The sequence below is a fragment of the Hypomesus nipponensis genome, chromosome 11 (genome assembly GCF_054491055.1).
Source record: "Hypomesus nipponensis isolate SF chromosome 11, ASM5449105v1, whole genome shotgun sequence".
NCBI lineage: Eukaryota > Metazoa > Chordata > Actinopteri > Osmeriformes > Osmeridae > Hypomesus > Hypomesus nipponensis.
This window is the reverse complement of record NC_140371.1, coordinates 17,235,577-17,247,659: the sequence shown is the minus strand read 5'-3', so window position 1 is coordinate 17,247,659 and position 12,083 is coordinate 17,235,577. Positions and strand designations below refer to the sequence as shown.

Sequence of the window (12,083 nt, the reverse complement as noted above, 5' to 3'; positions counted from 1 at the left end):
GCTGAAATGGGTACAAGTGACAGGAATAAGCGGCAACCCGACTTCGCGTGCTTCTATCCGGCTTCTATATCCGAACAATTATCTCCACCCCTCCCATCAAGCAAAATGCTTCTTTCTTATGTTGTTGGAAGCTTGAAAATAGTAGCTTAAGTTATGTTTCGTGGAAAAAAATACCATGCATACACGAGTACAAATACAATTAGGCAGCCCAGCTTAATATTCTGAGAGAACGGGAAACTTGTTTGATTCCAAAGAAGTTTCATGAAGCCTACATAACTTACAGTTGGCCTACTATTTTTTTTAGTTACCTACTCAGAGGATCCCAAAAATGTAAATGTAAATAAACATTCCTCATTTATGAAACATTTGTTAGTTTTTTATTTATTCAACATTGTTTTAACCAATGCACATCACTGACAGTCATTTTAAGGGAACAAAAAAGGCAGCAAACAGAGCATGAAATTAAAAGCAGTTACATAAATGATGAGACAGAAAAACAACACACATCAGCTTGTCCTTTACCCAGTCAAGTTATTGAAAGCAATTTGTCAACTTAACACATAGGCTACTTTCAAAACCTGAACTCTGACAGGCACCAGCTTCACCAACCACACCAGCTGGCAATATTTCAAAATGTAGGCTCTTAGAAAAGGCTATCTGTGAACTCAGTGAACCAACACTGTGACTCAAAAACAACAATCAGAGAGATAAACAACTTTCTGTAGAACATATTTCCCAGATGCCTCTTGTGAAAGTCAACCCTGCAGTTAAACATCCGTCTTCCTCTCCCCATAGCCCACGCACTCTTACCCCCTCCCCCCAACCTCTAGACCCTGCCCTTCATCTCCAATTACACCCCTACTGTTCTCATCCCCATCGCCTTCTCCCTATTCCTCCACCCCTGGCTTCCAAATTCATCCACAACTCCCTTCTCACCCCTGTCCCAGTATGCTTGCATCATGGTTTGAGTAAACACATGCTGGACACAAGGACACAGGGTGGGTGGGCTTCTCTCCGGAACTATTTATTTGTCTATCAGTGCAGATGTACACACTCACACGGATACACACAGTGAAAGCCCTTGCAGAACAAATCATCCACAAGGACCCTCTGACTCAGTGCTCTGGTTAATGGTTAACCAAAGCAATGCTGCTCACCAGTGGAAGATTTTGTTAAAGCGCACAGCCAACCATTGTGGACCTCAAAAACCTTACAGCATCAGTGGACAGCACAGCAGCACGACGGTAAGACTAAATGTTTTACTTTGACTTTCCTTTGGACAACAATACAAACAGAACTAAATATGGTTGAATTTGATGATAGGTTACATTTTGGACCAGAGAACTGAGAGTTGTCTTTAAAACATGCATAAACCTCACGTCAAATAATATTTCTGATTTTAGTTGGAACTAACCATTCCTTCGGGCTGAACTCAGTCACAAATAAATAAAAATATTTAGAGTGAGGCTGAGAGAATGGAAAAGTGTGGACAGACACAGTAATAAAGCACCATTAAACAAATACAAAAAAATCATTCATAAATCAATGAAAAATATAGATTTGAGCTGAGATGTGTTAGCTTGACCCGTGGGTCTAAGGTTGCATGCGGGCATTAGTGTGACCGTGTACTTTATCTTTTGTGCTGGATGTTCACCAATAGACTGGACAGGAAACCGTCTCAGAAATGGAGGAGCTAAAAGTATGCAAATGTTTGTATTAGATTTGTGAATTCTTTGCTTTTAGAAACAAATATTCATGGTCGGTGTTTGGTTCTTAGCTCAGTGGGTTGCCAAACATGGTGTTCTGTTTCCATGCAGTCAGTCTGCCTTCTGTGGTTGTTTCCTCTCTGGCACACACTGAATCAATTACTGCTAGCCATGCCTCTGCTCAGAGTTCCACACAGCCAATCATGAGTGTCTTTGTTATGAAGAAAACCTCCATAACAAAGACAGTTAGCTGAAGTGAGTAACAGACATTTACTTTACAAACACTTCCTTCTCTCTACAGAAACTCTTTGACTCCAGACTTGAGGAAGGTCAAAATGGATAGAACCCTCTCCCCTCTTGTCCTCCTCCTAATGCTGTCCTGCTCCGGGATAAGCCTTGCCAACCGCGTGTACGTCCATCCTTTTAACCTGTTCGCCTCGGACAATGTCAGCTGTGAGACCCTCCAGACTCAGGAGACCGAGCCCTTGGAAACAGTCAGCGTCGCTCCGCTAAACATCAACAACCTGGAACCGGACAGCAGGAACTGCTCCTGTTCTGACAAACAGGAGCAGAACATCACCCAGCGGACCGCCGTCCTGGCCGAGCTACTCAACTCGCTGGGTCTGAGGATGTACCAGGCCTTGAGCACCAAGCAGAAGGACTCCAACACCCTCATCTCTCCCATCAATTCCTTTGGCTCCCTGGTGACTTTCTACCTAGGAGCTTCGAAGAGGACTGCCATCCCCTATCAGCAGCTGCTGGGGCTCAACAAGGACACGGACAAGGAGGACTGCGTCTCCCTGGTGGATGGACACAAGGTCCTGAGGACACTGCAGGGCATCAACTCCCTGGTGGACGGGCCAAAGGACGAGATCGACACCAGGGTCTGGTCCTTTGCTCGCCAGGACGTCCGTTTGGCAGAGGACTTTGTTCAAGGCACTCAGGACTTCTCTGACGCGTCATTTATCAGAGCAGTGGACTTCTTAAACGCACAAGAGGCAGAAGTGCAGGTGAACAGCTTTGTGGAGAAGACATCAGGGGGTAAAGTGAAGGATCTGTTCAAGGACCTGAGTCCAGACACCAACCTGCTGTTCTTCAGCTCTGTACAGTTCAAAGGTGAGAAGCTTCCTTACAAATACGTTTTTGAACAGGGATGTTTTTTGGTTTGAATTTTTGTTTGAAGCCTTACTGTTTAGCCCACTGAGATAAGCCTATTGATTTGGGTAGGCAGGTAGGGGAGAGGAGAACAGAGAAGCCTAGAGCAGAGTACAGGCTCTAGGCCAGAGTACAGTAGAGTATAATAGTCTAAAATGTTTTTTTGTTGAAACCTTTACGACTTTTTTTTCACACACAAAACAACGTTTTTTCAGAAATATTTTTAAAAACTTTATAAACTTTTTTTGGGTGGTAGGTACACGTGGGATTCACCAGACCACCTGGACCATTTAGTCATTTTTTGACCAACATCAATATAACTTGTTTTCTTGTTTTATCAGGGAACTGGAAGACAGCCTTCCAGCCAGAAAAGACCTCCATGCAGGACTTCAAGGTGGACGAGAAGACAACCGTCTCGGTGCCCCTGATGACCCACACCGGCCAGTACCGGTACCTGAACGACACGAGGCGACGCTGTACTGTAGTGAAGCTGGCGCTGAGTAAGCGGGCCTACATGCTGCTGGTTCTGCCACACGAGGGGGCCAGCCTCAGTGACATCGAGGCCCAGCTCCGCACAGATGTCATCTCAGGCTGGTACCAGCATCTCAAAGAAGGGTGAGTCCTTATGGTCCACAATCTATATAAACCAGGCTGTATAACACACAAGTACACATATACTGTATTAGTACTGTACTGGACCCAATTATAAGCATCTCAATATGAGTGAGTACAGTTACTTTCATCCACATCACACTTTGCTCCACTAAGATTTGAGACATAGTGGGTCAATGGAGCTATCTGGAGCCGATAGCCAGGACTGTAGTACTGTAAGATTGGAGGTTTAGCAGCTCAGACAACTGTGTGTGTGTGTTCCCTCATCCAGACTCTTGGAACTGTCTCTGCCCAAGTTCTCCATGGCGGCCTTGACTGACCTGCGCGTCCTGCTGACTGACATGGCGGTGGAGATTGAGAAACGCCTGCTGGGCTCTGAGGCTGAGTTCGAGCGACTCAGCGATAAGAAGCCCTTCAGCATAGATAAAGTGAGATTAGATTATTTTAGAAAACTTAAGTCAGATAATTTTACAGTGGAGAAATTTGGAATTTAGGATATTACACACACACACACATACATTACATTTACATACATAAATGCATTATACATATTTGTACTCTGGGGAGAAATATGTGCCCTGTGTAGCATACAGTAACGGTTCTTGTTGCCATCTCCAGGTGTACAACAAGGTAATGTTTGAGATGTCAGAGGAGGGTGCAGAGTCTCAGGACAGGAACCAGGAAGGAGGACTGCCCCTGACCGTCAACAGGCCGTTCTTCTTCTCCATTGTTGAGGGAAACTCCAACGCCATACTTATGCTTGGCAAGGTCACCAACCCAACACTCTAGAACAACTCAGCAATATCATCATGACAACCAGTCTGGAAAAACTCCTAGATAATCTAAAAATGCCCAAACTATTAAAAGACTCTCAGTGTTAACTGCTCTGAGATAGAATAATAGTTTATACATAAAACATCATGATAGTTTGCTACAGCATTACAGATCATCTAGAATGATCCAGAGATCAGATTAAGTGTTGTTAAATCTAGTAAGTATTCAAGACTAGAAGAATGATGGGGGGATGGTATGGTGGTATTATCACCAAGATGTTGAAAGACACGGAGGACCAGAAAACAGGTTTGAGTGTAGAGACGGACACGATGCATCCAAACATATTCCCTGAGCACAGTGGGAAGTCATGTGCTGCCAAATCATTATAGATTTGTTTAATTAAATCTCACGAAACGCCGTATTTTGTTTCTGAGGTTTGTAGTCATACAATTGTGTACTGTATGCTGTACTGAAAGTGGTGGGTCTTTGAGATGTGTTACTTAATAGTCTAAATGAGTATATTTCTATTGTGTTGAGAGTTTATTTTTGTCTTGAGGTTTGATATTACTCAAATAAACCAACTTGTTTCGCAATCCTTCCTGTCGTGAGGTTCTTTCAGAATGTCAAGACACAAACAGGCTGCAGGCACATTCATTTAAGTCTAATGCGAATGACAAGAGATATAATCCAAGTTGATAATGTTTACTGACAAAAAAGGGATTAAAATACATTTTTGTCCCATGGTAGAAAGTGTGCTCCTATGCTAATGAAGCTCTCGAAACAACTCTGTGATGTCACAGAGTCTGAAAGGGAGCCTCGATAATCAACAATCAATGTACATGCACTTATTTCATTTGTGTCGAAATTATGAACTATAATTTTTGCATCCTATTGATTTAAGAAGTGTAAGAGCCACAATGTGAGACTTTCATTTCTTGATTTCCAACACCAAAGTAAGAAGTTTAAGATTCTTGCTATGTTGTTTCTGTTGACCACGGATATAACTCCAACTCTGCTTCACATTACCCCAACACCAAAATCAATAGCACTGCTCCTCTGGTCAGACGAGTCTCCAAACCACCTCCACGACAGTGTGCAGAAACAGAGTGGACTTCTGTCCCTTAATGTCTATGCGAGGTCAATTAATTCTAGGGGAAAACCCCAGCTCTATGCTAATGTTTCCTAACTGAACATTTAATTTGCTTTCATCAACATCGACTCACACTATTGAGCCTCTATCCAAAGATTTTACTACAAAACCTTTTTTAAAACATTGATCGCTTTAATCAATTAAAATGTACAATACCTTCCTCATTCCTACATATATGTCTATATATACACATATACTTTCACCCTTCATCTGAGAAGTACAGAGAAATAACGTGGTCTTGAACATTGTGAACAGTCCGTTTAGTGCGATGAAATAACTAGCTTCCCTGACCATACAAACATACATACATATATCCCACAACCACATTCCATAACTTAAAACAGACAGGAGGGAGACATCTTGATGTTGTGAAAGACGCCTCCTTCCCAGGGGCTTCTATATCTACCATGTCCCTTCTACACACTGGCCCATCTCTAAACATAAACAGAAGACAAAAACACTGCATCTCTTCTTCTTATGCCATTGTCTTTCTTGCTTCCTTTGCCAACACTGACGCGATCATCTCCTAGGCTGTGGTCTCGAAGCGCTACAGCTGACCTCTACAGGAGACGAGGAGAGGAAGGCACTTTGATATGGTGGAAATGCACAGCAGCGCGCTCGCCACGGTTACGGTCCAGACGTCTCCGTGGAGGCCAGTTCCCGGGCACCCTGGACCAGCTCCAGCAGAGTGGAGAACATGGTGATGTCATCAGGCTGGAGACCCATCTTATGGATCTGAGACAGAGAGACCACAATATCAGATAACAGGCTGCCTGGCCTCACCTCACCTCAGAGGGGTGTGTTTGTGTGGGGGTGGGTGTGTGTGTACCTGCTCCCCTAAGTACTCCACGTCCAGCGCCAGCTGCAGGCGGATCTTGCTGTCGTCGGTGGGTCCCCCGTTGGCAGCTGTGGTGCTGCTGGGGGCCATCTTCCTGGCCTGCTTCAAGCGCTTCAGGCTCTCTTCCATCTTCTTCACCGAGCTCAGCACGTCTGAGATGGTCTCAAAGTACCTCCGCACGCACACGCACACGCGTCAGTCCACTGTTTCTAACGGAATCCGCCCTCTAACTGTGTGTGTAAGTGTGTGTGTGTGAGTGTGTGTGTGATCCTCCTACCTGTGAGTGCAGTCACACAGGGTGACCCGTAGCCAGCCCTGGGCCACAGAGGGCTTGACCAGGTCTTTGGAATCACACAGCAGCTGGTGCAGCGGACGCAGTGCATTGTCCATATAAGCTGATGCTCGGCTGGGCACTTCCTGTCCAGAGAGGAAGAAGGACACCGTTTCAGGCACGTGTGTGCGTGTGCGTGTCTCAGGGATGTGTGCGTTTCTCAGTGAGCTGATTGTGTAGGTTTGAGACGAGACGCAAGCGCTGCGTACTCGCTGACAAAGTTAGGACCGGTGTGAGAACGTGTGAGTACGTGTGCCTGTATGCACGTGACGGTGACCGTCCATGTTTGTGTGAGCTGCTGACCTTGTTGGTCCTGCGGTACAGACGGGGCACCTCGGAGGCGCTCTTGAGGAAGCGACAGCTGCGGTCGGTCAGGTGCTGGGTCATCCTGGCGTCCAGACTGGGGAGGCAGCCCGACAGGCTGGCCTGGGAGTCTTGCAGAGCCTCTGGGAAAACGGGGAAGCAGGAACACTGGTCACCATGCTGCTCAGGTATGGAAGGGGGGAGGTCTGACAAGAGCACGTGCGTTTAGATGTTTTGGCTCGGTACCTTCAATGACGAGGAAGTTCTTGAAGCCGATGGCTTCCATTCTCTGCCTGATCATCTCTGAAACGACTGGGATCTGACAGACAACGTATTCATTGAGACTCAAAACATTATACATGTGTGTGTATATATATATATATATATATATATATATTATATGTCTTTAATGGTCCTGTGTTGACTGTTGTAGGCCATGCATATTGCAGTTCTGTTTGGAGCTTACCTGTTCCTGTAGCTTCTCCACATCAGAGGCAATGTAGACCAGCTGTTTGGTAGAGAGGGAGGCGGGGCTACCACTCTCGCTGCCTCCGTCATCCTGAGATGTGCGACTGGACGTGGAGGAGGCGGAGCTAGGGAGGGGCCTCACCGGGTCTTTATTTACTTCAGGGGGTGTGGTTTTAGTAAGCACCTATCAGGATTCAGCAGGATACTTCAGTTCATCGTCAACTTTAGCTTGAACGAAAGCCCTATTGAGCAATACTACAGTATAGATTTGGTTGCCATGTGGGAGTTGGGGTTGCCAGGTTGGTGGTGTTTACCTCTGTGAGGAACCTGGCATAGCGTGAGTAGAGCTGCAGGGTGAGCTTCCAGAAGCGGTGTGCCAGAGGGGAAAGGTAGACCCGGTCAGCCCAGCACCTGACCAAGCCGGACCACAGCACCTGGGACACCTGCAGGTGATAGGAGCTACCTACTGTATGTGTGTGTGTGTGTGTGAGAGAGAGTTACACAGTGAGTGAAAGACACAGTGAGTGAGTGAGTGAGTGAGTGAGTGAGTGGAGAGAGAGAGAGAGAGAGAGAGAGAGAGAGAGAGAGAGAGAGAGAGAGAGAGAGAGAGAGAGAGAGAGAGAGAGAGAGAGAGAGAGAGAGAGAGAGAGAGAGAGAGAGAGAGAGAGAGAGAGAGAGAGAGAGAGAGAGAGAGAGAGAGAGAGAGAGAGAGAGAGAGAGAGAGAAAACATCAGTGACACCTATGATATAATCAGTGACACTGAAAAGAAAAGCCCGTGGTCTACCTGGTGCTGCTTCTAGCCCATCGGTTATAGCATTCTCCAGACTCCCGGCTATCTCCTTGTACCTGAGACACACAGGTGTAACAAGTTGTTCAACATTCAGCCATACTGGAAATAACAGCACACAGTGGTTTCCTGGATCTGAGTCAAAATGTGTGGTATGTTTGTGTGTGAGTGTGTGTGTGTGTGTGTGTGTGCTGACAAACAAAGCAGGGAACAGAGTGTTCAGCCTTCATGTTGACTGCACAGAGATCCATAACTCCTGAGCAGGACAGAACGGTTTCTGTGGAGTGGAAACTCTGTAAACCTGCTGGAATAAACTACCATAGATGAGTCCCCCTCAGATCTTTAATTGGGTGCAAAGGCACAAACCGGTCCTACTCTTCAGTGCAGGTATAGATCCAGTCATTTGACATCAGTCATTCCTCCAAAAGGGAGGAAGGAGTGACGCGTGGGAAGAGTAATGAAATGGCCCAGGGTCCTTGACCACAGAACAACACAGCCTGACTCATGTCGACTGGACGTAAATCAACCTATATCAACAACCTCTGCCACGTTATGACTCACATCCTGCTCTCATCATTACATCACTGTGAAGAGTTACTTTGATCTCCCCAAGATTGTTTTGAAAAAGCCCCAACTGCCGTAAATACTTTTTTGCAGACATTTTTTAAGTAACCAGTACCTCCAAACACCATGCAGGAACACAAATAATATAATCTGTTACTTCCAAGACATTTATGATAATTTGGGATACGACAGCATTTATTTGTGACATCCATATATGCTCACTCTTAAAGCCTTCAATAGGGGCTCGGAGGCAGTAGGGGGTTCAACAGGGGCTGATGTAGGGATGTGTGGCATGGAGAGTAGGGTGAAACAGTGGCCCTCACCGCAGCTGAAAGTAGACTGGAAGGTTCCACTTGTTGTGGAAGCTAATGTAGGAGGGGTGGGCTCTCAGTCTCCTCACACTAGCCTGGGAGCCGCACTGACGCTCAAAACGCCGCACAAACTCCATAGTGACAGAGTACCGCTGTGGACCAACACACCCAGAGATTAGACAACAGTTTTAGAGATCCTTTGATATCATAGGGGCAGAAGAAATGTACTGGTGAGAGTACTTCCTGTACCTCATAGAAGGTGTCAGGGTTTCCTGGGTTGAACAGGAAGGATATCCTCTCCTCTATTGCTCTGATGATCTCTGGCCAAACAGAGTTAACCAGGAAGTCGTAGCCAGGCACAATGTCTGCTTTGTCACTGGAGGAAGAAAAACAAGATTTCACTAACAGGCAAAACTCAGGAGGACTTACCTGAATTCAAACGTACTAAAACATGTATATCTGACCGCAGAGCGAAAGACTGCACAACCTTTGCTACCACCTACTATGGTCACTAACGTCACAACCATCATGACCATACTAATGCACATAGCATCCTGTGTTAGTGACCATGTTTGGCCTTGCTCCTGCATGCTGCGGGGTGGCGTGTGGAAGGCTACCTGGAGATGGCTCCTCCCGTCACCTCCCGGAGCAGCCTGCAGTGGTGGGGGACAAACTCCAGCAGCTTGGAGAACATCTGCTGCAGCCCGCTGGGGCCAGACTTCACGAGCTGCTCCACAACCACCTGGAGGACATCAGAGGAGACGAGAGGCATGTTGAACACTCTTTGACATGCATAGAAAAGTCCATGGTTGAACTCCTCACCCGACCACTTTTATTTGCCACAATGCTTTCTTTTGTTGTCTGTTACCAAATGCAAACACAACCACACAAGAGAATGACATATCGCACGTGCAGGACGCACGCAATGTGTTTTAGAGAGGGTGTGAGGACGCCCACATCAAAGCAAAGGCTTTCGAGTCTCGAACCAAGTTGAGAAGGACGACCAAAACTAGAACGATCAAATTTCAAGTCGTGTGCATGTGATGGTGGCTTGTCTACCTCGTCCATGTAGGGCTTGACTAGGACCTGTCCCACCAAGGCCTCTGCGTCGCGGGTCTTGTCTATGGTGGCGTACGTCCTGAGACAGTGGCGGACGATGTCCATGTTGGCCGTCTGGAGGCCCTGTATCAACAGACCTTCCAGAGACTGCTGCAGCATGGATGTGATGCCTGCTATACGCTGCGACAACACAAACACACATGAGGGTTAATGGGCTGACTCTGATAGACACAGCTTCTGTAAAACGTGGATTTGTGTCGGTTCATCAGCCTGGTAGTAGACTTACAGGTCTGACTTTGTCCAGCAGAGGCATGCCCTTACTCTGGACTGCATGGAACTGCAGCTGGTTGAACTCTGTGGCAATCCTCTCCAAGATTTGACCTGCCATCAAAGGACTACAAACACAAACCCATTAACCACACAGTGGCAATTTGAGCAGAGATCTTTAGCACCCCCTGGTGTTGAGCGAGACAAACAGGCAGTCCCTCACCTGCTGATCTCCAAGGAAGTGGAGTCTTTGGAGTTCTGCGAGTGAAGGATTTTCTCAATCTTCTCCACGGACCGAACCACTTGAATGAGTCTCAGAACACATATCTGGGTTAGAAAAATGAGGACCAATGAAGTAGACCATCTTGTTCCTCAAACACAATCCAAATTTTATGTGAGAAAACGACTTGAGTGGTGATCCAGTATCATGCGTCCGTTTCTTCCTCGTTTCTATAGATCCCTGTACTTGATCACCATGCAGTCTCACTAACCTTCTTGTTCTGCAGGTCGTCCTGTTTAGACAGTTTGTTGTCTATGGCCTGGATCACTTCATTGACAGACGACCTTAAACTCTGCGGAAGGAGATGGACAGTATTAGGAAAGACAAAGCAGATATTGAGAGAAGGTTGGGAAAAGAATAAAGGTGAGCACATACCAGGACTTCTTCTCTCAGCTGTCCCAAGGGTACAGACAGCTGGTTCAGGGCTTTGTCCATTCCAACCTGCAGAAAAAAAACATAGTAGCCTAACTCACAAAAGGAATGTATGATAATGAAATGCACCGACTCCAATCAATATCATTAATCCATCATTATTGCACCGTCATTAACCGCCTCAATGCCAGGGATATTAACTCACCAAGTTGGTCGACAGGTTGACAAAGTCTGCATAGTCTTTGTTGATTAGCTCAACCATGGCCGTTTTGAGCAGTTTGTAATAGAGCTCAAGGTCCTCGCGCATCTCTTCAAGCTGGACATGCTTCCTGCAGTCAGCCACGAACTGGTCCACGTCGAAGTCATCCTGGGACACAGAAAGATCTGATTTATTCTGTCACCCAGCTACATGTCTACGTGCTATGACACCGTGTTGACTAGCAAGCTAAAATAATGTTTGCTATATAATACTGACTCATTGCAGAGTTTTGATAAGTATCACAATAAGTATGTGATAAAAGCTGTCTCTAATGGGAATTGAAATATATCTGCTTAAAGATAATATATCTTGTGACTTTGCTTCCTACTACTAGCTACTACAACAACGATGAGTGACAATGACATAGGAAAACGTCCTACCTTCATAAACACGTCCTTATCAAAACACAAAGAATCCGGCCCCTTTGGCAGATTCATATTGTTTTCAGAGGAGCAATAAACATGAATGCCAGAGAGCTAGGGATGCTGATGCAGAGTTTGGGGATTTTGTGAAATAATAAAATACTTCCGCAAACATGGCAGGCTAGCGTCAACGAAAAAAAAGACGTAAACGTCGAGAGAAGAGAGAGCACCACCTACAGGGCGCCAAGGGGAATGTGCTGAAAGGATTAAAGGGTTTGAGGATGAGCTAGAAACAGATCGTCACACTGATTTCGTAGATATTGAGATAGGCTGTTGTTTTTGTACCATAATACGTTTTAGCATCAAAGGCCTATCAATGTGCCAAAATAATCTTAATGTAGCGTAATATATCATATAGTCTTGAGTATACGCAGGAATCACAAGAGTTTTGTTTTATTTGCGATTTATCAACCGAGTCATAATT

At 45.8% G+C, this 12,083-nt stretch overlaps 2 protein-coding genes across 2 annotated transcripts; one reads left to right on the top strand and one right to left on the bottom strand.

The window, feature by feature from the left end:
- The first annotated feature begins 1,055 nt into the window (after positions 1-1,055).
- agt (angiotensinogen) lies at positions 1,056-4,840 on the top strand. The gene is made up of 5 exons (XM_084709307.1): positions 1,056-1,244; positions 2,008-2,822; positions 3,203-3,476; positions 3,745-3,901; positions 4,092-4,840. The coding sequence occupies exons 2-5, from the start codon at positions 2,042-2,044 to the stop codon at positions 4,260-4,262; spliced, it is 1,383 nt and encodes a 460-aa protein (XP_084565433.1). The 5' UTR covers positions 1,056-1,244; positions 2,008-2,041; the 3' UTR covers positions 4,263-4,840.
- Positions 4,841-5,508: 668 nt separating this feature from the next.
- Positions 5,509-11,773, bottom strand: cog2 (component of oligomeric golgi complex 2). Its single transcript, XM_084709306.1, has 18 exons — positions 11,618-11,773; positions 11,184-11,345; positions 10,982-11,047; positions 10,818-10,898; positions 10,550-10,653; positions 10,346-10,454; positions 10,060-10,239; positions 9,618-9,742; positions 9,250-9,376; positions 9,013-9,152; positions 8,123-8,184; positions 7,652-7,803; positions 7,336-7,521; positions 7,116-7,188; positions 6,870-7,012; positions 6,513-6,652; positions 6,227-6,407; positions 5,509-6,132 (listed from the first exon to the last, which is right to left on the bottom strand). The coding sequence occupies exons 1-18, from the start codon at positions 11,672-11,674 to the stop codon at positions 6,025-6,027; spliced, it is 2,196 nt and encodes a 731-aa protein (XP_084565432.1). The 5' UTR covers positions 11,675-11,773; the 3' UTR covers positions 5,509-6,024.
- Between the last annotated feature and the right edge of the window lie 310 nt (positions 11,774-12,083).

What these genes read in the sequence shown, in the direction of transcription:
- cog2 (XM_084709306.1), bottom strand. Translation starts at nt 11,674, where the DNA reads ATGAATCTGCCAAAGGGGCCGGATTCTTTGTGTTTTGATAAGGACGTG. An exon ending in ACTTCCTTGGAGATCAGCAG is followed by an intron (nt 10,455 to 10,549) that starts GTGAGGGACTGC and finishes TTGTGTTTGTAG; the next exon opens with TCCTTTGATGGCAGGTCAAA. An exon ending in TGTACCGCAGGACCAACAAG is followed by an intron (nt 6,653 to 6,869) that starts GTCAGCAGCTCA and finishes CTCTCTGGACAG; the next exon opens with GAAGTGCCCAGCCGAGCATC.
- agt (XM_084709307.1), top strand. Translation starts at nt 2,042, where the DNA reads ATGGATAGAACCCTCTCCCCTCTTGTCCTCCTCCTAATGCTGTCCTGC. An exon ending in TACCAGCATCTCAAAGAAGG is followed by an intron (nt 3,477 to 3,744) that starts GTGAGTCCTTAT and finishes TCCCTCATCCAG; the next exon opens with ACTCTTGGAACTGTCTCTGC. An exon ending in AGCCCTTCAGCATAGATAAA is followed by an intron (nt 3,902 to 4,091) that starts GTGAGATTAGAT and finishes TGCCATCTCCAG; the next exon opens with GTGTACAACAAGGTAATGTT.